At 34.5% G+C, this 27525-nt stretch overlaps 1 protein-coding gene across 2 annotated transcripts in view; it reads right to left on the reverse strand.

Annotated features, from left to right (window-relative positions):
* LOC136037142 (frequenin-1-like) overlaps positions 1 to 24520 on the reverse strand; it is a 73691-nt gene extending 49171 nt beyond the window's left edge. For both annotated transcript variants that reach the window (XM_065719645.1, XM_065719646.1), the window contains exon 1: positions 24365 to 24520. In XM_065719645.1, the coding sequence (XP_065575717.1) occupies positions 24365 to 24431 (67 nt within the window). In that variant the 5' untranslated portion in view covers positions 24432 to 24520. The remainder of the gene's footprint in view (positions 1 to 24364) is intronic.
* Between the last annotated feature and the right edge of the window lie 3005 nt (positions 24521 to 27525).

Below are 27525 nucleotides of genomic sequence, written 5' to 3' on the forward strand. Positions count from 1 at the left end.
AAAGGCAACTAGAACTTTTAATTTTTTACGAATCTTTTTATTAGTAAAAGATGTACGGAACTTATAAACTAGCTTACGTAAAGAATTTTTTATTCTCATGTTTTTATTACACATATGAGAGGGTTCGCCCCCTCGTCAGTACCTCTCTCTTTACACTAAATCTTAAATTTTGGCCCAATTCATTGAGAATAACCCCTGAATCACAAAAGCCGTAGAATAAATAGTTGACATTACTAAAAATACTTTAGCGTAAAGAGCGAGGTATTAGGAGGAGTGATCCCCTCATGTGGGTAATAATTTCTGTTCGTTTTAAGTTTTAATGCTGCTCCTTACTTCCAGCTGAAAAAAACTTTTTCATATTTATTTTTTCATTTTTTTTTTAAATAATGCTAGTAAATCCTGCGCTCCCTTCATGGAAATTTTCTTCCCCCATGACAAACTCCTCGATGGAAAGTTCCCCCAGTATATCCCCCTCTTTTCAACCCCTCCCCCCAACCAAAAAATCCTCCTGAAAACACCTGTACACTTCCCGATAACCATTACTATATGTAAGCACTGGTCAAAGTTTGTAACTTTTAGCCCCTCCCACGGGGACTTTGGAGGAGTAAGTCGTCCCCAAAGACATAGTTATAAGGTTTTTCGACTACGCTGAATAAAATGGCTATCTCAGAATTTTGATCCGTTGACTTTGGGAAAATGATTAGCGTGGGAGGGGGCCTAGGTGCCCTCCAATTTTTTTGGTCACTTAAAAAGGGCACTAGAACTTTTCATTTCCGTTAGAATGAGCCCTCTCGCAACATTCTAGGACAACTGGGTCGATACAATCACCCCTGGGAAAAAAAAACAAAAAAAACAACAAACAAACAAACAAATAAACACGCATCCGTGATCTGCCTTCTGGCAAAAAATACAAAATTCCACATTTTTTTAGATAGGAGCTTGAACAGTAGGGTTCTATAGGAGCTTGAACTTCTACAGTAGGGTTCTCTGATACGCTGAATCTGATGGTGTAATTTTCGTTGAGATTCTATGACTTTTAGGGGGTGTTTCCCCCTATTTTCTAAAATAACACAAATTTTCTCAGGCTCGTAACTTTTGGTGCGTAAGACTAAACTTGATGAAACTTATATATTTAAAATCAGCATTAAAATGCGATTCTTTTGATGTAGCTATTGGTATCAAAATTCCATTTTTTAGAGTTTTAGTTTCTATTGAGCCGGGTCGCTCCCTACTACAGTTCGTTACCACGAACTGTTTGATTGCGTCATGTTGAACATAATGACAGACTTTCCCCCTTTCCAAAATTAAGATACAATAAAATACTTTAATAAACATAAATCACAATCTCTATCTCACAAACGCTTCTGCAATATTCACAGACGAGAAGATCAAACAACAAAGAATACAGTTCAATTGTAATAGAAGTTCCTTGATCTGTAGATTTACATCTTATTTTTCTTATTGTATTCGTTGCTGAACTGTTTTTGGAATCGTTTTTTAAAAGAAAAACTTTACCAGAAGCATAATCGAAATTAGCCCGAATAAAATTATGTTTATTTAATCTTTATTAAATTAAAATTAATTTTACAGATTTGTCGTTCTTACTTATCTTTTTTTTTTCTTTATGATATGAATTACGTCAGTTTAAAGCTATTTTGTTGAGAATAATTTTGTTAAAACTACTGAAAAACATTGAAACAACTCTACGCCTGAGGTCTTAATTATTTTTAGACCGGACAAAGTTAATCTATTTCAAAACTTTTCTTATTTAGCATTGTTATATTTACTACTCAGCATATGAATTTCGTAATTATTGATAGAGCAAATTTTAATTTAAAATATCATGTGAAATTTATTTGTACTGCCTTTTGTTCTCAGACGATATAACACAATTTTTATTCAATGGCTTTCACGCACAATATACATTCATGAACAATCTTATATCGTTAATATTAGCATACGGTTCAATGGAAAGTATTTAAATTATATTATCTTCATATATTTTCTCATGTGGTACTTACTCCTTAGGCATTTTCAGTTACAATTTTTCTTTCAAACCAATATGCTACTCTTGTGGCTTTTCACATATTTATAGCAGGAAACAATTATTTCAACTACGAGCAAGAAAAAAAAAAATTAGTTATTATTTTCTACATTTTATACCAAAGACAGTATGTTTGATTAATTATCTTAGGTGTCAACTATAGAAGTAACCGATCATTTTTCTAGGTGTTATTATATATTTTATGACCTATTTCCAATAAGATATCCTATTGTTATTTAAATATCTAACGAACTTTAGTTTGAAACCCCAATAAAAATTTTCTATGACCTATTCTTCACTAGTTATTCAAATTTTGATTCACTATTACCGTTATAATCAAGGGTCCCAGCAAAATAAGGTATTCTGTCAAATTCTCAACCCTAACCTCTTTATACTCCCTTCTCTTTAAAACTTATGGAGTTTTTAGTCTGTTATCACAAACAAATGGCACAGTCGTAATATACTCAGTCTTGTTTACTCACTTTACTCTTGTTTAGACCTCCAGCCCAGATCATCTCGTGCCAGAGTTAATAGCTTATTCAGGGTAGGTTTATGACTTGGCGCCTCTTTGTCAAGGAACCGACCACCCTTCAAACCTTTCCTGGTTACAATTTTAATAAGCTTTTCGAAAAGGAAGGAACCCAAAACAAACGTAAATTTAAAAAAAAAATCATCATATAAAGAATGAAGGTAGTATAAACTGATATAGTTAGAAAAAAAACAAGTTGTTGTAACATTTAGCTAGTAAAAAAAGGTGCATTTAAACGTCTTGAACAAAAAAAAGATGTATCTTGAGCTTTAGTTAGCAAAAAGACTAGAATTAAAATTTAGTTCGGAAAAAAAAATTGAATAAAAATTTAGTTTATAAGAGAAAAGTGGATATATTGAGGTATAGTTTTTCGAAAATGATTTTTAGTAAAATATTATGAGAAAAGTTTATTTTCCATTAAAGTCTTGTTGAACAGAGCAAAGAAAAGAAAAAAATAGCAAAGACAAAATTGCAAGTTTCGTTGAAACACAGAGAAAAAAATAAGCGTTTTTTTAATTAGTGGGGAAAAATTGTATGAAACTTTAGTTAGGAAATCTGTGTTGGTCAATTGCAGTCAAAGAATAGCCCCAAACAATTGAGACTAACAGTATTGTTGCTAAGGTAAATGATAGCTTTTAACTAGCTATCAAATAAAAACAACAACAATTTTTTCTTAACGAAAGTAAAGAATAAAAATATATCTTTAGCAGAGTAAAAAAAAACTTGACATCATAATGAATTATTTAGTAATCTGTATATATAAAAATAAGTTGTCTGTGTGTGTGTGTGTATGTGTGTGTCGACTGACGTCATGTTTGTCGACTGACGAAATTAAAGACCAGGGCATTGGGACACAAATGACGACCGGGACACCGGGACATAGGGAATATAAATGACGACCGGGACACTCAAAGAGAAAGCGACCGGGACACAAATGACGACCAGGACACAGGGAATATAAATGACGACCAGGACACACAAATGATGACCGGGACACAGGGAAACAACAACAACGGGGACGCCGGGGGGCACAGGGGGAGTGTCCCTGACACAATAGGGAATATAAATGACGACGGGGACACTCAAAGAGAAAGCGACCGGGACACAAGGAATGTTCGATTAGCAATCAGAGACAGAGAGAAACAACAACAACGGGGACGCCGGGGGGCACAGGGGGATATATAAATGACGACGGGGACACAGGAAATGTTCGATTAGCAATCACCATCAACAAAGCTCAAGGGCAATCATTAGAATAATAAGGTATAGATCTGAATACAGATTGTTTTTCCCATGGACAATTATATGTTGCATGTTCAAGAGTCGGTAAACCTGACAATCTATTTATATGCACAGACAATGGGACAGCCAAGAATGTTGTATATTCGCAAGTTTTACCTAGTTAAAAATATATTTATATCTGTCTATATTCACAGGTGGGACACAGGGACACAACTACAATGGCGCGTAACCAATATGGCGCGTAACGCCTTACGCGCGCGGGGGAGCTTGGGGGGGGGCGAAGCGCCCTCACCAACTAGTAGTTAATAAGAAACAACTTAATAAAAATGAAACCAATAATGAACCTATACGTTACAAAAAATGAAACTAATATTTGAATTAGATTCTAAACGAACAGGAATTACTAAATAATCGAACGAGGAAGCTGTCTATCTTGTAGCCCAATTATATATTTTTTTTCATAAAACACTGATTATAAGAGTCAAAACAGTAGAAGAGATAATACAGTTAAAAGAAACAGATATTACAAATCCCACTTCATATATCTAGACATTTCTGTTCGTTTTATTGGAATATAAATTTTATTTTGGGTATATTCTAATTTCATTATTGGTTTTATTTTTTTATTAAGGCGATTTCCAAGTAAGAGAGAAATATAAACTGAACTTTTTGTCAAATAAAAACTCAAGAGCGTATGCAGAATAAAGTGGTTACCTGGCTGCAGCAGTTCCCCCCCCCCATCATCTGAAGGTTAAATCCTAATCGTAAAGGGGCAACAAAAATGCAAATAACTAATTCTGAGGTATTTTAAGCTTTTTTTTGTAAGCCCCCTCGAACAAAACACCCAAAATAATGCATTCGGAGTGATGGGTATTGTTGTGTTGCAGCTCCTCCCCCCATCCCCTCACTCAAAGGTTCAATTTTACCCATAAAATAAAATGGCTACAAAAATGCATATATATAAATTTTGATATATTCTGTAAAGTTCTTTATAACACCCCCTCCAAAGGTCATAGCCTTTACCCCAAAAATAATTGTAGATTTAGTCATAAAAAAAACTGTTCTCCATAAAAATTGTTTGCAATGAAATACTGTTTAGATTTTGTACAACAAAAGAAAAGCGAAAGAAAGCGCCAGTTATTTGTAAAATTGATTCGTCCAGGACGTCATTTTTCTTTGTTGTGTCGTGGTTAATGTTATAGCAAATTAAAACTAAATTCATTTTATATTCGATTTTAATTACCTTTTCCTCCGCAACGCCCCGCTCTTTACGCTAAATTTTCTTACTGTTTTAAAAATAGAGTTAAGAGAAAGAGTCAAACTTTAGCGTAAAGAGCGGGGCGTTGAGGAGGAAAAGCCCCTTTCAAATTCGGAGTAATTTCTGCTCGTTTTAAGTTTTAATGTTGCTCCTTACTTTCATTTAAAAACACTTGTTCTTTTATTCAATTTCTTTTAAAGATGAAGAGCAATGGGGCCTCAATCATCTTTAGAAAATGAATAGTTCGATTTTTTTTTTTTTTAAAGAATCCATTACATTCTTTGCAGTAAAGTTTTGCAATAACGAATCTATTCGGCTCTTTTATGCATTTAAAAAAAAATTGTTGGAAATGAAGAAATATTAATGGAACTTTAGTGCATACCAGTCCGATGGAACTAGATTGATATTAGAAAATGTAATCGCAATAAATTCGAGAACTTTTGCTGCTCTACTTATATCTCAATGTTATAATAATAAAAGACAAATTACTTAAAATATATATTGCTTCACGGTGATTTGGAGTATAAGGGGGAAAATTTTCTACTTCATATATCTAGTAATTTCTGTTAGTTTTGAGTTTGATTAGAATATCAATTTTGTTTTGGGCACATTTTAAGTTCGTTTTTAGTTTTATTTGTTTTATCAAGTCTAATATTGTTTCTTGTAACTGTTTTGTCTCTTATACTGTTTTAACTCTTATAATAACTGTTTTAAAAAAGAAAAATTATAATTGGGCTACAAGACAGACAACTTCCTCGTTGAATTATTTGGTAATTTTTGTTCGTTTTAAGTTTGAGCTGAATAATAGTTTATTTTTGTTTAACTTTTAAGTTCATTAATGGTTTCGTTTCTATTAAGTTGTTTCTTTTAACTTCTAGGAATTTCTTTCTTCTAGAAATTTCTTCTAACTTCTTAGAAAATTTCTTAACTAACTATTATTCATTATAATGACATTTTTTTTTTTAACTCATCTGTTTACTTCTGTTAAGAAAAACTTGACAAAAAAAACTTAAGATAAACTTATTTTTATTAAGAAAGTTTTTACAACCGTAATGAACACACTTATTTCTAAATTTTGCTAATAAGGCCACATCTAAATTTTTTCGGGTTAGGGGTCATGATTGGTTTGTGAAAGGAGGGGGGGGGCATAATTTTGAGAGCGAGAGCTTCTGAAGGCTCTAGTTGTCCAGTTTCTTTCTGTAACCTTATTTTAAAGCACTTTCTGTAACCTCATTTTAAACTAAAGCAGTATGAATTTCATTTAACATTGCGTTGTCACAAAGAAATCTTTGTCGGATAAATTTCAACTAAGATTTTCTTGGAAAAAATGCGGAATCTCTTCTTTATTTTTTGAGAAGGTAAGTTTTTTGTCTCAGTTTATGTTTTACAACTGCCTAATCAAAAACTATAAATTTCTTAATATAAAAGGCTCATAGCTATAATAGCTATAATATATAAATATCAGTTAGTAATCTTATTTTAGAACAAATTTATCTCGTTTTGTGTTTTTTTTTTAAACAAAACATCTGTTTTGCGTCCACTTTCCTGTTGAAGACTCAAAAGAATCATCTTTTCATCCTATGAAATTCAGACGACAAAATACGTTTAAAATGTTTAACTTTTTTAACTCTAATAAATAGAAATTATTAAGGCTTAAAGGAATATATATCAGTATACGTATACTAAACTGAAAATCCACAGCCCAATTTTTTTTTAGTGAAGTCCAAATTACTTTCTAGTTTTGACAAGGTACTGGGGTTGTCAAAGACCGTCTTCATTAATTTCATCATACGTTTCCAGACCTTTCAACTAAGCCAAACAAAATGGTTGTCTAAAAATTTTGATTAGATGTGTTTTGGGAGTTGATTGGTGTGGATGGGGGTTTGATGTCCTCCAACCACTTTTGACTAATAAAAAAAGTACTAGTCCTTTCAAATTCCAATCTAATGAGCCCTTTTCGAAGTTTCTACGACGACAAACGGTCATCTCAAATTTCTATTACATGCATTTCGGGAAAATACGAGATGTGAAGGTATTCACTCTTCGATGACTCTCAATCTTAAAAAGGACACTAGAACTTCTGATTACCAATCCGATGATCCCCCTACAAAGTTTGTATGACCACCCTTTCTGTATACACCTTATATACCCCCGGGGCATAACTTACAACCTTTACCCACATGCCTGTGTGTGTGGGGGGGGGGGAGAGGGGTTCGTCATTCTCGAAGATATTATTTTCGGACTTTTCAATTCATTTGAGAAAAATGACTATCTCAAAATTTTGATTGGATATGTTTGGGTAAATGGTGGCCGTGAGAGGAGGTCATTTGCCCTCCAATTACTTTGACTATTAAAAAGGCACTAGCCCTTTCAATTTCCAATGGAATGAGCTCTTTTTAAAGTTTCTATGACAACAAATGGCCATATCAAAATTTATATCTCAATACCGTGGCGGGGATAACCCGTCATGAGTAGTAATACTCATTAATACTGATACCGACATAGTAGTGATTAACAGTATTACTACTGATGACGGTTACTACATATGTGACCGAAATATCTGTTGTTGTTTTTTGATTTACCGCTGTCTATTACAGAGATTTTTGCCCTATTTAAACTTTTATTTATCGTCACGGAAAGGCAGTGTGGCCTTTCATGTATGAATAAGTATAAAAACAAAGAGTTTGCTTTGATATTAAAACAAAAATAAACACTATTCCACTGTTTCTTGATCAATTTGAAGCACCCGCTATTGCTTAAAGAAATGACACATATTTTTTTTCAGTTGGAACCTTCATATGCTTTTGACATTTGACATTATCTATGTAATGAATAAGTATAAAAACAAAGAGTTTGCTTTGATATTAAAACAAAAATAAACTCTATTCAACTGTTTCTTGATCAATTTGAAGCACCCACTATTGGTTAAAGAAATGACAGATATTTTTTTTCTGTTGGAACCTTCATATGCTTTTATAAAAATAAATTTGGAAGTACTTTACTACACATCTTAAGTAGTATCTGCATAGGGCTTTTAAACCGACCCAAAGGAGGTAAAGTAATGGAGGTACTGGTCCCTCAAGGCGGTATTACGCGCACCTGGGTCTAGCGTAATACTATAGCACACGTGTTTAGTTCACCGACGTAACAGGGTTTTCATATTACGTCATAGGGAATGTTTTCTAAGAGACGCAGGTGCATGTTACATGAAATGAAGGGTTTACTTTGGTTGTTACGTAATAGGCATTAGTTATTGCATCATAATTTCCTTGAGCGTTAAAAAACCTACGAGGGCTAAGATTAAAAACCTTCAGGACTTCTTTATTCAGGATTTCCTTGGTTGCTATGATTTGTTGTTATGAACACAAGATATGTCTGTTCTAAAATAAGATTAATAACTGATAATTATATATTGTAGCTATTATAGCTATGAGGCTATTAAATTTGGAAATTTAAATTTTTTGCTGAAGCAGTTGTATAATATAAAATGAGATAAAAAAAAACTTCGGGATTTTTTTGGTTGTTACACACTCTCATGTACACGTTAAATTTATTGAGATTGATGCAACCTTGCGGGACTTGGTAGATTTATTGGAAATGGCATAGTCTCCGGTGACGTGCTAGACTTCAGCGGTCTGGGGGGAATCTCCGCTTACATTTGAGCATGGCACACGCGTGGGTGTTACGTAATGGTGGCACACACCTGACTTAAAAGCGGGGCACACATAGCATGACAAGTAATGTTATAGTAAAACTGTATGCTACTTAATAAGGAATGTTTACCTGTTTTAAGGATGACACATTCTCACGTGACTTGTTTCTTCAGGGCCCATGGGAGTCACCACTTGTAACTGAGGAGGAATTTCACGTGGGGTGTTACGTAATGACGATGTACGCTTGAGTGTTACGTAATACTGTTAAGTAATACTAGATCTTTTCTTCGGGATTTCATTTGTTCTTTCGAGGCGTTTTTTCTTTCAACACTTTCTGAGAAATTTTATAATCTAATGATTTTTGCCTTCTTCAGGAATCGAAAGAGATTTCTCTTCAATGGAATAAAGCGCTAGACAGCTGAACTGAGAAAGCCTCCCTGATATTTTGATTCGGTGAATATTTTCCAATGGAAATGTTTTGGTGAGAATATGGATTATATGTTTCAATTGTCTAGAATAGCTAGCATATAAGGGAGAATATTGATTATCAGAAATTGTTTACATGTAACGTGCACCTGTTTGTTAAGTAATATTTTAAAGGGAATTATCAAGAAAATACTGGTGATTGTTCTTAGCAAATTTTTTAATAGTAGAAGTCTTTTACTTCATTGGATATTGAATGCGCTATCAGCGGTGAAATAATCGCAGGAGTATCATTATGGCTAGAAAATGTCACACCTTCATATACGATCAAAAGTCTTTCTTTTCCTCTTCGCTATACAGAATTTTACAATTATACTTGAAGCAATCTTGAACAAGCATAACAAGCAGTCTATGAGATACTTAAATTGCATTATTGAAATATATTGAAGTTTTATCTTGGAACAAGATATCTAAAGAATGAATGTTTTTCTGTACATACAAATTTTATGAAAAACAATAAAGTTAAAAGCATTACTAAAACATTTTGTACTTAGAACACTGAAATCAATATGACACAGATAGGAGGAAGATACTTTCAACTAGAAAGTCATTCAGCCGAATATTACCAAAATAAATGCTGAGTAGCATGCTATAAGTTTAACCACAACATAAAAATATAATACTGCATGAAAACAACTACTTTTAACGAATAGATCTAGATCCATTGAACGGAGGGGTTGACTTACTAAAGGTAAATTCAAGGAGGGCGTAGGACATGTGGCTATATTTAATGTTTTGATAATTTTATATTTTGTTTATTTTTTCTGATTATTTTCTGGCAATTTTCAGAGCCTGTGACACTCAATGGCTAACCCAGGGACCCTCTGACACCCATTATCACATATATGGAATATTTGGGACATTTCCTTCCAAAAATATCTGTATAAACTAAAATCGATAGTCTAAACTTAGTGAAAAACCCCAAATAACGTTTCCTCTGATGACTCCAGGTAGTTAAGGCCAGTGTGGCACAATCTACCATCCGAATGACAGCCTCTGGGGCACAATATCACACCTAAGAGTTCTTAGCCCATTATAACGTCAAAAATAATTTTATACATTAAAAACGACCATTGTTTTTATTTGAATAGCAAAACCTTGACATTTCATTGTTAGATTACGATGGTCCATGACAATTCCCAGCCTATGACACTCAATGGCTGATAAAAGGCAAATTCTGGCAACCATTATCACACATATGGCATTTTCGGATATTTTTCTTCAAATATATCCTTTCACACTAGAATCATTCGTCTAACCGAAATGAAAAACCCCCAATAACGTTTCTTCTGATTACTCCCGGCCATTGAGTCCAGCGTAGCACAATATACCAGCCTGATGACATTTTGTGGGGCTCATAATCAAGCCTTATATTTTTTCAACCTTTTTCCCACAAAAGTAACTTTATAAACTAAAAATGAGCCTTGCTTTTATTTGAAAAGTGGAGACTTGCCAATTCATTGTAAAATTGCGCTGTTCTATGGCGATTCCCAGCCTGTGGCTTTTACTTGAACAGTGGAGACTTGCCATTTCATTGTAAAATCGCGCTGTTCTATGGCGATTCCCAGCCTGTGACACTCAAAGGCCGACACACGGTACCCTCTGGAAACCATTATCACACATATGGCATTCGTTGAATATTTTCCTCCAAAAATATTCGTTTACACTAGAATCGATTGTTTAAACTTAATCAAAAAATCTCTAATAACGTTTCTTCTGAATATATTGGCAATTGAGGATAGCGTGGCACAATATATCAGCCCAATGACACGCTCATTGACACGCAAACTAACCTCTAATGGGTGTCATTGAAAATTCTTTCTGGAGAAGGGGTAAGGGTTGTCTGAAGACTAAAAGAGTTTAATTCTTAGGCTCAAATTTTTCAGGAATAGATAATTTATTCCCTCACAAAGCTTCATCAGAAATAAAGTATTAGGACCAAACTTGCAACGTGGGTTGTGAAGAAGAAATAACTACATTCTTAATTCTGAACCATTTCGAGCATGAATTAAGAGTCGTATAATGAATTACAGTTTTTGGGCGGGGTTTTCACCCAGGATAAGAACTTTTCCGCAGACAGAATCCCTCACCTTCTCAAAAAATTGATAAATTAAACCTGAAAAACTTATTTTAGTAATGTCAGAGGATCTCATGCTCTATAAGAGACATTAATGGTAACATCAAAACGAGTGAGCTAAAATAAAACAATTACTTTTTAAAGGAAAATTAGGAGTGACGTTAAAACTTTCAAAACAAAATTATAATGCGATTTAGCAGCCGTTGAGAATCAAATCTCTCGCGTTTTTAGAATTGTGTCCGAAAGCTCTTGCGATTTTAATTAAATTTACTCGTTTATTGCTGATTTGAGAAAAATTTCCAATAAAATACGTCTATCCTTCAAAAAATTCCGAGCATGTCTCAAAGCTACGCTATCCTGAATGATTAGATCAGGTTCGTTTTGTTTCTAGCTTTGAAGCTTTTGTCTGATTCGAAAGAACAAGCTCAGTGGATTCGTTGACTACGTAAAATGTTTTCTAAATCTCTTGGATTTCCTTTCCAAATTTCCCTGACTTTTGTCAAGATTAATAAATAACAAAGTCAAGAAGTTAATGTGGAAATAACAAAAAACTATCTGAAACTTTCAATTTGGTGAAGTCTTGAAAAAGAAAAGATATAAGACAATTTGAAGCCTTCTTTTCCTTGTTGAATGTTGTTTACAGAGACATACAGAAACCTTTTTTTTTTCTGTGTAAATTTAATTCTACAATTTTATCCAGTTACTCTTTTTGTCTTTGCAATATTAAAAAAAATAATAATAATAAACTGATGAAAGGAAAAAACACAATTGAAACTAAAAAATAATAAGAGTTATTCCTTCTCATTCCATAGAAGATATAAACTAGCTCAAATAAAATGACTTGTGAAATTTTCCTGCATTTGAAGAATTGTGCAAAACTCGAGTTTTCCTGATACATTAAATAGATAAACAGCAAGTTTTTTCAATTAGAAAAGAGCAACATTAAAACTAAAAACGAACCAAAATTATGCCAAATATGAAGGGGTATCCCCCCTCAATACCTTGTTCTTCCCGCTAAAGTATATTCATTTATTACTACCAATAGCGGTAAGCAACAATACTTGTCGCAATGTAGCACTTAAAAAAATATTATTCTAATTAAATGACCCTTGTTTGTCAGGAGTCGTTCTTAAGAAAATTGGGACAAATAGTCAAATTCAGCATAAAGAGCTCGGTATTGCGGAGGGGATAACCCCTTCACATATGGATTAATTTCTGTTTGTTTTGAGTCTCAACTGAAAGCGTAGTTTCAGTTGAAAAAAAATCTTTTCTGTTTAATTGTTGATCGTTTTTCAAATAACGCCGGTAAATCTGGCAAAGCCTCTTTGAAAAGTTTCACCCCTCAAGTGAAACTCCTTCATGGAAAGTTCTTCCGACGGAAAATACAACCCCACCCCAAACAAATTCCTTTGGGACAATTTCATCCTCACTGAAAATCCCTCCCCCCCCCGGTAAAATTAGTTTTGAGTAAAGCACAAGGTTTGTATCAAACAGTTCGTGGTAACGAACTGTCATAAGGAGCGACCCGGCTGAATAGTAACCAAAACTCTAAAAAAATGAATTTTGATACCAATAGTTACATCAAAAGAATCGCATTTTAATGCTGATTTTAAATATATAAGTTTCATCCCATCAAAAGTTACGAGCCGGAGAAAATTTGCCTCATTTTAGAAAATAGGAGAAAACACCCCCTAAAAGTCATACAATCTTAATGAAAATCGCACCGTTAGATTCAGCGTATCAGAGAACCTTATTGTAGAAGTTTGAAGCGCCTATCTACAAAAATGTGGAATTTCGCATTTTATGCCAGAAGACAGATCACGGATAGGTGTTTATTTTTTTTGTTGTTGTTGTTTTTTTTTCCCAGGGATGATCATATCGACTGAGTGGTCCTAGAATGTCGCGAGAGGGCTAATTCTAACGGAAATTAAAAGTTCTAGTGCCCTTTTTAAGTGACCAAAAAATTGGAGGGCACCTAGGCCCCCTCCCACGCTCATTTTTCCCAAAAGTCACCGGATCGAAATTCTGAGATAGCCATTTTATTCACCATAGTCGAACAACTAATAACAGTGTCTTTAGGGACGAATTACTACCCAGTAGTCCCCGTGGGAGGGGCTGCAAGTTACAAACTTTGACCTGTGTTTACATATAGTAATGGTTACTGGGAAGTGTACAGACGTTTTCAGGGGGATTTTCTTGGTTTAGGGGGGAGAGTTGAGGGAGGGGGTTACGTTGGAGGATATTTCCATGGAGAAACTTCTCATGGGGGAAGAGAATTTCAATCGCAGGATTTTCTAGCATTATTTGAAAAAACAATGAAAAAATAAATATGAAAAGTTTTTTCTACTGAAAGTAAGGAGCAGCATTAAAACTTAATACGAACAAAAATTATTACGCATATGAGGGATTTACCTCCTCGTAATACCTCTTTCTTTACGCTAAAGTAATTTTAGTAATTTCAACTATTTATTCTACGGCCTTTGTGATTCAGAGGTCATTCTTAAGGAAACGGGACATTTAAGCTTTAGTGTAAAGAGCGAGGTATTGACGAGGGTTGAACCCCCTCATATACGCAATAAAAACATACGAATATAGAATTTCGTTATGTATGCTAATTCGTAAGTTACGTATAATTTTTACCAATGAAAATGTTTGTACAAAATTAGAAGTTCTAGTTGCCTTTTTAAGTAACAAAAAATTGGAGGGGAACTAGGCCTCCTCTCTCACTCCTTTTTTGTCAAAATCTTCCGATTAATTGCAGTTAATTAATATACAATTTGCTTTAATTATTTATGTGCGGAGAGCCAAGATCAAAACATGCATTAATTCAAAAACATCCAGAAATTAAATAAAAAAAACAAGTTTTTTTAAATGAAAGTAAGGAACAACATTAAAACTTAAAACGAACAGAAATTACTCCGCATATGAAAGGGGCTTTTCCTCCTCAACGCCCCGCTCTTTACGCTAAAGTTTCCTACTGTTTTAAAAAGTAGTAAGTAGAAAAGAGTAAGAGTCAAACTTTAGCGTAAAGAGCGGGGCGTTGAGGAGGAAAAGCCCCTTTCATATGCGGAGTAATTTCTGTTCATTTTAAGTTTTAATGTTGCTCCTTACTTTCATTTAAAAAAACTTGTTTTTTTTTTAATTATTATATAAAAACGGGAAAATGTCACGAGTTGGAGGATTTCACACAGAATCCGCGTTGCAGACAAACGCATTTCAGACAGCTTGAAATTCACTGTACTAGAAGTTCATATAACTGGACGTCTTGGAATTTCAGCAATTTACATCATGGTCTATTGCCTACTGATTTTGAATAATGCTAAAGTTTTTTCCAAGTTTGAAATTGTATGTTCGCTATTGATGATACGGCTGGTAAACTGGTGATTCGGCTAGTAAATTGAGTGAATTTAATTTATAGCTATCGATATCACTGCCAGTGAAAGAATATTAAGAGTCTTATTTATTAGTGTGTTATTTCCTGCAGCTTACTTAAGAACTTTTCTGGTCCTAATTCACGATCAGGTGTATTATTTCATGGGTTTTGATTTTTTGAGTAAAGCACTAGTTTTGTGTAATTATATAAAAATGGAATAATGTCACGAGTCGGAAGATTTGAGCTAGTGTTCCAAAAACATGTTGTAGATAATGGAAAATAATAATTTTTGTTTGTCTTGACCTTTATTTAGCGCTTCGCCTCCTTCAGGAAAATTTTGTTTTTCACGTTTTACTCTTGCTTCTTTTTTCGTTAAATTTACAGTAAACCTGAAAAAGATCTTTGAGTCACTTGGGTAATGTGCAAGGAGAGTAAAAGAAAAAGAAGGTCAAACTCCTCCAAAAAATAAAGTGATTTTAAGTAAGATTATACGGACAAACGTATATCGGATAACCCAAGTCCGGAATTTTCAAGAATAAATCCATAAAATGTGAAATTCCCCCTTTTTCTTAGTTAAAAGATGATGGATTCTTGTTTAACAGTTTTTTATAGTTCAGATTTGATCGTTTCGGACCGATGGTTTGAGAATATCCTGGAAGAGGCTTATTAGAATAGAAAGTGACAATTCTAGTGCACTTTTTGAGTAGCTAAAATAACTGTGTACCAGCAAATTATAGGAACAAAAATAACAATTTTCAAAAACAATTTCAAAAAGCCATCGAGTGATAGCTCTGAGAAAGCCAATTGATATAAAGTTATCTACAAACTGAATAATGAGCTTCCCAGTTTCAGAGGCCATAATGCTGTGCGATTGTATATTCTTCCCTAAAGATCTGCTAAGTCCGGACAAAATAAATTGTTCATGCAGACATTTATTTAAAGCCTCATTTATGTAATTTCATGCATTTGAGGCATGGTACTGTTATTTACAGTGGTGAAAGTTTATTATATAGAAGGAGATTTTGAGAAAGAAGAAGGGGTGGTAGAAACCAATCTACGATCGTCATTGACTCCCAGGAATTTTTTGAGACTGCACTTGTATTTTTTATATACTACTGCAGATAAATTTTTTTCTATCTTGTGTAAGAAATTGTTCTTGCATAATTCCAAGCACAGAAGGTAGAAAAGTGGGGAAAGGGACATTACGATCACCGTGGGAAAAATTCCTGTTGGATGGCTCCAAGAACTTACTTTGAAAACCATGTAAACAAGGCCTGAAAATTAACTTTTAGTATTTCACACTAAATATATTTCAGACTTGATAATTCTAGTAAATATATGGAAGCGTACATTTTTTCAGGGATGGTTATTATTCTCAAAACATTGTATTATAAATAGTCATCTTAAATCTGTGAAGAGTAAACTAAAAGTCACTATCTATAAAATTTGAAATTTCTTATTTTCTTAAGAATTGAACGAATTTCTAGACGATTACGGATTTTGCCTCTAATTCCTCTTTATTACAAAGAATTATAGGTTCATATGAGCGCTCTAGTGATAATACAAGACCTTTTGTTGAACACTAACACCCTTGGAGAAAATCGAAAAAAATTGGTCGCAACAGTTGTGGATTTTTAAGGCGGCTTTCAAGAAATGGGAATATAGACCTCCAGCAAAGAATTATGAATCATGAAATGTGAAATAACGGTTATTTAGAATCTGCGCTCTAACATGCTTTTACTTTGTTTGGGGGAAAAGAGGATGTTTGGTGGCACAAAATATCACTAAGTGACATTTCTTATGGCGCGCTCCATTTCGTGATTCATAAAGAGCACTAAGTATTTTCATTTCAATTAAATTTAGCCCTTTCGTGATGTTTCAGGACTATTGGTTTGATATAATCATATCTGGAGAAAATAGTTGAATAATAAACAAAACAAGAAAATGAAACCCCGTTGCAGCCAATACAAAAATGTGATATTCCTCATTGTTCTTACCTGAGGTCTGTAAACCTTTTTTTTTCTTTTTCTTTTTTTACAATGATAGGCTCGATGAGTTTCTTTTTATTTTCAACTCACGGTTATGTTAATTTTGATAATCAGAAATCGCCAAGTGATGACTTTTTTCTCGCCAAGTAGTTTGGTTGAAAATGTGTTTTATAATTCTGGTTACCATGGGCCGTGATTTGCAATATATTGGTTGTAGCTAGCGCCGCAATCATGATTGAACTTGGGATGCTTGTTTTACCGATGGCATTTTCTAACGCTTTAATTAACGTTTCTGAGAGCAAAAGAGAGCATCTCAACGTGAGTCATGGGTCTCAACGTGAGTCATGGGTCTCAACGTGAGTCATGGGTCTCAACGTGAGTTTTGTCACACAGCAGTGTACTTTAAGTTTAGTTATTTCCTTTTTTTTTTTAAGTAAACCCGATTGAACCTTGAACCTTGACAGACCCACTGTTTCCTTGAAACCTATCGTAAATTAGTTTGCCAGAAAAAAATAGAAAAAAATTAGGGTGGATCAGACGGAACTAAACATGTTTAATCAAATCTTACAAGATAAATCCTCGGTTTGATGAATGCAAATCTTTAAAAGTGTCCTAAACCGTTGAATATGAAAAAGTAGTTTCTCCGAAGTGTTTTTGCCATTCAAGTACCAAAATACTTCTTTGGAACTAAAAAAAATAGGTTAGTTTTATGAATATTAAATGAAAATAACAAGTTTTTTCAACTGAAAGGAAGAAGCAATAATAAAAATCAAAACGAACAAAATGATTCCACATATGTAGGGGTCCCCCTCCTCAATACCATTTTTTTGTGCTAAGGCTTTTAGCACTTTTAAAAAACAAATTCCAATTCTAATTAAACGGCCCTTGTGTTTCAGGAGCCGGTTTCAAAAAAAAAAATGGGGCAAACAGTCAAACTTAACTTTAGAGTAAACAATATTTAGGAGGATGGATAACAGTTTTTCTAACGTTTCTTAGAGTTTCGGTTTCTATTGAGCCGCATCGCCCCTTACTTACAGTTCGTTACCTCGAACTGCTTGAAATAGTCGGTAAAAAAAAAGGCTGATATAAAATCATTTCGTATGGGATTTTATTGACCGTTTAAAGTATTTTCATATTTCAGTTTAAATACAAAATGAAGAAATCTAGAAAATACCATCGATTTTCTAAAAAGCTACCGGACAAATTGAGTTATCCTATACTTAGATGTTGTTTTAACCTTTAAAAGCTTGGGATGCGGCTATTCAACCTAACACTACTACTAACGCCAAAGAGATTAAAATATTGTTTAGTTTATTTTCTGGATTTCCGGAATATTTGATTGGTATTACCGTACTATGCTCCTGAAGTGAAAGCAATGGAGCCAATGTACGAATAAATATTTTGTTTTGAAAGAATGGTGGGGTAAATTAAGCCCTAAAGTAAATCTCATTGGTCCCTAGCGCGGGTCTTGAAAGACTCTATCTAATCAAATGTAAAATTGTGTAGTTTTTTTTTCCAAAAAAGGATGGCTGTGGACTGAATTTGAATATTCTAGTATTTTTTTTTCTTTAGAGGTGTCTGTATTAAATCGATAAAGGCAGACAATTGGGAAAATGCTTCTTTAAATGAAAATTAGAAGTCCAAGTGCCCTGAGGTATTACGTTTCAAACGCTCGGTTCTGTCACTTCATATTTTAAAACAATCATTTTGGATCAAAACAGTCTTAAATGCTGCCGAAAAAAAAAAAATGACGAGCCGGCCAACAACATAGATCTCCCCTTTTTCACAAATATTTGATTCTTTTTGTTTTATCTTAATGCTTCAGGAATTTAGGCTCTGACACAATATATCAAACAGTTCGTGGTAACGAACTGTAGTAAGGAGCGACCCGGCTCAATAGTAACCAGAACTCTAAAAAACGGAATTTTGTTAGCAATAGCTACATCAAAAGAATTGCATTTTAATGCTGATTTTAAATATATAAGTTTAATCAAGATTAGTCTTACCCAAAAGTTACGAGCCTGAGAAAATTTGCCTTATTTTAGAAAATAGGGGGAGACACCCTCTAAATGTCATAGAACCTTGACGAAAATCACACCATCTGATTCAGCGTATCAGAGAACCGCACTGTAGAAGTTTCAAGCTCCTATATACAAAAATGTCGAATTTTGTATTTTTTGCCAGAAGGCAGATCACGGATGCCTGTTTATTTGTTTGTTTGTTTTTTTCTTTTTCCAAGGGGTGATCGTATCGACCTAGTGGTCCTAGAAGGTTTCAAGAGGGCTCATTCTAACGGAAATAAAAAGTTATAGTGCCCTTTATAAGTGACCAAACAATTGGAGGGCACCTAGGCCCCCTCCCACGCTAATCATTTTCCCAAAGTCATCGGATCAAAATTCTGAGATAGCCATTTTATTCAACATGGTCGAAAAACCTTATAACTATGTCTTTGAGGACGACTTACTCCCCCACAGTCCCCGTGGGAGGGGCTACAAGTTACAAACTTTGACCTGTGCTTACATATAGTAATGGTTATTGGGAAGTGTACACACGTTTTCAGAGGGATTTTTGGTGTGGGGGGGGGGCTGTTGAGGAACTTTCCATGGAGTAATTTGTCATGGGGGAAGAAAATTTCCATGAAGAGAGCGCAGGATTTTCTAGCATTATTTAAAAAAAATCAATAAAAAAATAAATATAAAACGTTTTTTCATCTGAAGGTAAGGAGCAGCATTAAAACGAACAAAAATTACTACACATATGAGGGGATTCGTCCCCTCTTCAATACCTCACTCTTTACGCTAAAGTATTTTTTAGTAATTTCAACTATTTATTCTACGGCCTTTGTGATTCAGGGGCCATTCTTAAGGAATTGAGATAAAACTTAAGCTTTGTTGTAAAGAGCGAGGTACTGCTGAGGCGGTAAACCCCCTCATATACGTAATAAAAACATACGAATACAAAGGTTCGTTACGTAAGCTAATTCGTAAGTTACGTATATCTTTTACTAATAAAAACGTCTGTAAAAAATCAAATTTTCCATGGAATAATTTGTCCATGGAACTTTCCATGGAGTAATTTTTCATGGGGGAAGAAAATTTTGAGGAGGGGATTCGTCCCCTCCTCAATACCTCACTCTTTACGCTAAAGTAGTTTTAGTAATTTCAACTATTTATTCTACGGCCTTTGTGATTCAGGGGTCATTCTTAAGAAACTGAGACAAAACTTAAGCTTTGTTGTAAAGAGCGAGGTATTGCTGAAGGGGTAAACCCCCTCATTTACGTAATAAAAAAATACGAATACAAAGGTTCGTTACGTAAGCTAATTCGTAAGTTACGTATATCTTTTACTAATAAAAACGTTTGTAAAAAAAAAAATTTATTCAACATAGTCGAAAAACCTTATAACTATGTCTTTGAGGACGACTTACTCCCCCACAGTCCCCGTGGGAGGGGCTACAAGTTACCAACTTTGACCTGTGCTTACATATAGTAACGTTTATGGGGAAGTGTAAAACATTAAATGTTCTAGTTGCCTTTTTAAGTAACCAAAAAACTGGGGGGGGGGGCGACTAGGCCTCCTCCACCGCTCCTTTTTTCCCAAAATTATTCGATCAAGCTATGAGAAAGTCATTTAGCCCAAAAAATAAATATGCAAATTTCGTTTTAATTATTCATTTCCGGAGAGCCTAAATCAAAACATGCATTAATTCAAAGAAAGTAAGGAGCGACATTAAAACTTAAAACGAACAGAAATTACTGCGTATATCAAAGGGGCTGGTCCCTCCTCAACACCCCACTCTTTACGCAAAAGTTTTTTACTGTTTTAAAAAGTAGAGTTGAGAGAAAGTGTCAAACTTTAGCGTAAAGAGCGGGGCGTTGAGGAAGGACCAGCTCCTTTTATATACGAAGTAATTTCTGTTTGTTTTAAGTTTTAATGTCGCTCCTTACTTTCAGTTCAAAAAAACTTGTTTTTTGTATTTCATCCCACACTAAAGTCACTGAGCTGATTGAACGGTCAGTGGCCATGAGGTGGATAGGCATATCTGATTTTAAAATGATAATATTTACCATTTTGGCTACTACTACTACTACTACTACTACTACTACTACTACTACTACTAATAACTCACTGCAGCACCAAGCCACCTGAGGCCAACACAGCTACGCACGCTCCTCCTCAAACCTAATCTATTTAAAACCTCCCTCTTTACACCCTCCCAGGAAGTTCCTATTTCCTTTAAATCTTTATTTATGACATCCTCCCAACCCAGACAAGTACGACCTGCTTTCCGTGTAGCCCCAGACGGTTGGCCAAAAAGGAAAATCTTCGGTAATCTGTCATCCTTCATCCGTAGAACGTGGCCTAGCCATCTCAACCTTTCTTTCATTATAGCCCTAGAAAGCGGGATTGAACCACATTTTTCGTACAGCCTACTGTTTGAAATACGGTCAGTCAGCCGGGTACCCACAACAATCCGTAGGCAATTTCTCTGGAAAATATCTAGTAAATTCTCATCAGCTTTTCGGAGCACCCATGCTTCAGAACCATATTTGACCACTGTCATCACTGTAGCTTACAGTATTCTAATCTTGGTTTGCAGGCTTATCTTTCTATTCTTCCAAAAAAAATTTTTAACTGTGAAAAAACACACTGAGTCTTAGCTATTCTACTTTTAACATCTTCACTGCTCGCACCATCCATCTTTACTAATCATATTACCAAGGTAACTGAAGCTCCCAACCTGATCAATCGTTTCGTTACCTAATGTCACCTGTTCATCTTCACTTATTCCTAGCCTTAGTGACTTAGTCTTCTTAACATTAATTTTCAAGCCTATTTTAGCACCCTGAACTCGCAAAACCTCTAAAACTTCATTCATTTTACTCACACTTAACTAAATATAGATAAAATAAAACATAAGCAAAGATTGTGAACAAAATGTTAGAAAGAATCAGTAAAGCAGAATGATTTTATTTCTTTTTTTTAAGTGAATGAAACACATAATAATACACAAGAGCACCAAATTTGAAATTTCAAAATTGATTGATAGCAATAAAATGGTTTATAGAACCAAAAATAGCTTAGAAATATACTCAATTAAGCTAAGAAAGTAAAATAGAAGGTGAAGTAAAGGAATGGAAGGATATAATTAATAGAAAATATACGCATACACAAACCAAATTTTTAGCCAGTAATTTACATTCTTTGATCCTACACAGGAAACAAAAAACTCATTTCCACATGATGCCCAATCAAAAGTGATATACGGGGCGATGCATGCTTGAATATGATTAAACAAAAAAAAAACAAGTTTTTTTTAAATGAAAGTAAGGAGCGACATTAAAACTTAAAACGAGCAGAAATTACTCCGTATATGAAAGAGGCTTTTCCTCATCAACGCCCCGCTCTTTACGCTAAAGTTCGATTCTTTCTCTTAACTCTACAGTAAAAACTTTAGCGTAAAGAGCGGCGCGTTTTTATGCTAAAAGATGCACCAAAAGAATCGGATTTTCATGTTGATTTTAAATATATAAGTTTTATCAAATTTAGTCTGTGTCATCGTAAGTTACGAGCCTGAGAAAATGCCTTATTTTGGAAAATAGGGGGAAACATCCCCTAAAAGTCATAGAATCTTAACGAAAATCACAAAATCGCATTCAGCGTATCAGAGCAGAAATTTCCCTATAGCAGAAAAAACCCTAAAGCAGAAATTTCAAGCTCCTATCTACAAAAATGTGGAATTTCGTATTTTTTTGCCAGAAGACAGATCACGGGTGCGTGTTTATTTTTTTTTTTCCAGGGGTCATCGTATCGACCAAGTGGTCCTATAATGTTGCAAGAGGGCTCATTCTAACAAAAAAGAAAAGTTCTAGTGCCCTTTAGAAGTGACCAAAAATATTGGAGGGTACCTTGGCCCCCTCCCACGCTTATTTTTTCACAAAGTCAATGGATCAAAATTTTGGGATAGCCATTTTGTTCCACACAGTCGAAAACCATAATAACTATGTCTTTGGGAATGACTTACTCCCCCACAGTTCCTAGGGGAGGGGCTGCAAGTTACAAACTTTGATCAGTGTTTACATACAGTAATGGCTATTGGGAAGTGTACATACGTTTTCAGGGGGATTTTTTTGGTTTGGGGGTGGGGTTGAGAGGAGGGGGCTATGTGGGAGGATCTTTCCTTGGAGGAATATGTCATAGGGGAAGAGAAATTCAATGAAAAGGGCGCGGGATTTTCTAGCATTACTATAAAAAAAGATGAAAAAATAAACATGAAAACCTTTTTTTCAATTGAAAGTAAGGAGTAGCATTGAAACTTAAAACTAACAGAGATTATTACGCATATGAGGGGTTCTAAAAATACTTTAGCATAAAGAGCGAGGTATTTAGGAGGAGATAAACACCTAGCTCTTTATGCTAAAGTATTTTTAGTAATTTCAACTATTTATTCTACGGCCTTTCTGATTCAGGGGTCATTCTTAAGGAATTGGGACAAAACTTGAGATTTAGCGTAAAGAGTGGGGTATTAACGAGGGGACAAACCCCCTCATATACATAATAAAAATATAAGAATATAAAAGTTTGATACGTAAGTTAATTCTTAAGTTACGTATATTTTTTACTAATAAAAACGTTCGTTAAAAAATCAAAAGTTCTAGTTGCTTTTTTAAGAAACCGAAAAGTTGGAGGGCAACGAGGCCTCCTTCCCCGCCCCTTATTTCTCAAAATAGTCTGATCAAAACTAAGAGAAAGCCATTTATCCAAAAAAAGAATTAATATGAAAATTCCATTTTAATAATTTATGTGCGGAGAGCCAAAATCAAACATGCATTAATTCAAAAACATTCAGAAATTAAATAAAAAAACTAGTTTTTTTTTTTAACTGAAATTAAGGAGCGACATTAAAACTTAAAACGAACAGAAATTACTCCGTAAATGAAATGGGTTGTCCCCTCCGTAATCCCTCGCTCTTTACGCTAAAGTTTGACTCTTTGGCACAGTTCTACTTTTTTAAACAATTGAAAACTTTAGCGTAAAGAGCGAGGCGTTGAGGAGGGGACAACCCATTTCGTATACGGAGTAATTTCTGTTCGTCTTAAGTTTTAATGTCGATCCTTACTTTCAGTTAAAAAAACTATTTTTTTTTATTTAATTAAGGAACAGGATCAACTGGTTTTCTGATTAATTCCTGATGCTGAAAAGTGCATTTCCAGAAGCACTGACTACGGGTTTAACCTTCTACCGAAAAAAAAACCCATCATTTCAATGAAACAAATGCAAAATCCCTTAAGTGTGATTTAGCTTTGTTACCCAGAAATAAGATGGGTAAGAGTTGGGTAAGGTAAGAGCATTTCAATAAAACCATCTACCGAAAAAAAAATCTTTTCAATATAATCATTACAAAATCCCCCAAGTGTAATTTAGCTTTGCTACCCAGAAATAAGCTGGGCAAGAGCTGGGTAAGGCAAAAAAAATTCCAATCAAACCATCTACCGAAAAAAAACCATCATTTCAATAAAATCATCAAAAAATCCCCTAAGTGCGACTTAGCATTGCCATCCAGAAATAAGCTTGATCTTATTGAAATTTATAATATGAAAAAAAAAATATGCAAAACTGACATAATAATTTAAGAAAATTATAATAGGCTATCAGAAGTACCGCTTCAATATAGTGAAACCCTATTTATCTTACATTTGAGAATTTAATTACTTACAATAAGTATCTCTAAGAAGTCCGTCAATTGCTTCTTGTTTTAATTGTTTTGACTGTCTTTTTCCCATTTTTAAGCCGACTTAAATGTACTACGCAAATCCATTTTGAAGTATATCTTATATTTAGAAGTATAGCTTGCCACTTTGAATTGCTAGTGGATTACTGACCAGTTTTTACACACAACAGAGAAAATTCCAGCAGAACCTACGGCATGTGCAGAACTGCTTAAAATTCCAAGCTACTTGTAGAATATTTGTAAAAGAGGAAAGATAAAGAAAAGTTTTTCATTTGTGGAGAAGAGAATTTTCTTTAGAAACCTAATCCAGTGATTGATGGAAGTGATTACAGAGAATGGTGAAAGCTTCGGCCTATTATTTAATCAAAATCATAAGCTTACAAAATTATTACACCTTATTTTATATAATGAATATCGATAACACCAATCGGCATTAATTGGATTCGGTATGTAAAAGTATAAGCTTGATCTTGCTGAACAGCATTTCTATTCATGTTGCATACTTTTTTTTTTATTGAAATAGAAGAGAATAGTAGACAATGACCATCGTTTCAAACCAAAGAACCAGTGACACCATGACTCAAACTCCTGTTCTCACAACCAAAGAATTTCAAGTTTAGCATACTAACCACTAGACGAGGACGGCTAATTTGGTCTTTATTTACAATTAATTTAAAAAACAATTTCCACAAAAATAATTTTTCCAAGAAAAGTAAAGAGCTACATTAAACCAGAAAAGAGCAGAAATAAATTCCAATAATCTTCCAAGCGTGAAACAATCAGAAATCACCATTAATAAATAATAAAACCAAAAAGACCGAAAATTGCCGTTAATAACCGAGTCAAACTCAAAACAAGCAAAGCTTAACATGAGTAGGGTTGACAACCCCTATGCCTTCTCAAGACCAGAATATATTTTGCACTTTACTGAAACAAAACTCATAAAAAGTATTTTCACTTTTTTGAGTTTAATAAATAAAATCGTATCAAGACTTTCAGGATAAAATATCAGCACTTGTATATTAAACTGACATTTCGCGATCATTAGTTGTTTTTTTTTCCCAGTAAAGTGCAAATTATGTTCTGGTCTTGAGAAGGCGTGGGTGTTGTCAATCCTACTCATGTTAATTTTTGCTCTTTTTGATTCTGACATCATCTGCAATGACCCCTGTTTGTTTCAACATCACACACCAGCCTGTTTTTAAGATATTGCTGATACGCTCTTTTCACCTCCTGCATACAAACGGCGCGCTGTGATTCAGTATTCCTGCCACCCTCATTACTCCCTTAAAATTTCACTTTGACACCCTTAGGCATAGTCATAATAGTAGTCACAATAGTGGTATTAGTGTTAATTGTAGTAGTATTAGTAGTAATAGTAGGGGAACATCGGATGGAATGGGGTAAGGGGCGGAACGGGGTAGGCAACTTTTAAATGACAAGAAAGGTGCTGCGCCAAGCGGCAATGGCTACAACTACTCCAGCAACGTACAGCTAAACAACGGCATTCATATAGGTTTATTTTCCTTTCGTTTGATGAGTATACCTGTTGTTTGCTGGTTATTAGCTGCTGGATTGCAACTTTTATTGATTTTGTAATCAAGGTACGGTCAACACACTTCTTTGTATTAAAACTATAGCAAGTTATACGTGTAGTACGTTCAATGGGCTTTTTTAGTCGCCTTAATGTTTCTTTTCTAGAAGTTTTCGCGTGACCAAAATCTCCAAATAATAAGGCGTGTTCCTAGGGCGGAATGGTGAAGCGCCCCATTCCGCCCCGCACTATTTTGATCTGACCAGTCCTTGAAATTGGGTCTGTAGCTTTTCTTAATTTATTTCCAGATGGTTCGTGTATATAAGTAAAAGACAAACAGACAATCCTGGTCTACTGAGGCGATAAACAATGCTGTTGATACGATTATTTCTGGTCGATGTGGTGGCCTGAAGGCTTCTAATGAGTTTGAACTTCCCCAAACTCCTCTTGAAAGATACATTAAAAAAAAGTATAATCCTGAGTATCTGATTGATAATACTGCTGGGAAAGTTCAAATCTACCCCAGAGCAGGAACTTCAGCTTGTGACATACTTAAAAACTATGGAAACACGGTTATTTGATTTGACGATGCAGTACAGAACAGGAACTTCAGCTTGTGACATACTTAAAAACTACGGAAACACGGTTATTTGGTCTGACGATGAAGCACTTAACGTGCCTCAGCTTATTAGTTAGTTCGATGAAATGGTATAACTTATATATTTCAAAATGAAATAGCGGGTATAGACTGGGTCAATAGAGTTTTTAAAACAAATCCTGCTCTGTTTATTCGTAAGCGCGAGTCAACATCTGGTGGAAAAGCTATGGGATTAAATAAACTGGCTCTCGATAGTTTTTTTTTCTTTTTTTGCTACTAACTCAATTGGTTGATAAGCACAAATTTAGTGTTGCAAATCTTTAATCGTAATAAAACAGTTGTTTCAGTAAACCCTATGAAGCATTCAAAAATCATTGCTTGAATGGTAAATGACAGGGTGGTGCAATAACTTCTGCAAAAATGGGGAAAACCATAAATTGCCTTATTTGCATGGCTCCAAGTGGATCAAACATGCCCCTGATGTTAGTTTTTCCGAGGAAGAATATAGAAGGAATTTGACCTGGGACTACCTCCAGGGAGTTGGGCTGAGATTCACAACACTGAATTGATGACCGCTGAGCTGTTCTTAGTATGGTTTAAAAAATTTGTAGCATTTTCAAAGGCATCAAAGGACTTTCTAGTTTTTCTCATATTAGACAGACATTCCACCCACACCAAGAACATAGAGGCCATAGACTACGCAAGAGATAATGGCGTTTCGTTGCTGTGTTTACCCCTGTATTGTTCTTACAAGTTACAACCGCTCGATGTGTCTTTCATGAGGCCTTAGAGCCTTCACTACACTAGCGAGCATCGAAAGTAGCTCTGTTGCAACCCAGGGGAAGTCGTAAAGCTGTTTCAAATTTCAACGCTCTTCGGATCAGTGTTTATAAGCTCCTCTACAAATACTGCAATTAAGGGGTTTATAGCAACAAGAATTTGACCACCTAATCCAGACACAACCTTGGCACCCACTGATACTACTGACATCAAACAAGCCGGACTTTCAACCCA

Source organism: Artemia franciscana, chromosome 16, assembly GCF_032884065.1.
Source record: "Artemia franciscana chromosome 16, ASM3288406v1, whole genome shotgun sequence".
Taxonomy (NCBI): domain Eukaryota; kingdom Metazoa; phylum Arthropoda; class Branchiopoda; order Anostraca; family Artemiidae; genus Artemia; species Artemia franciscana.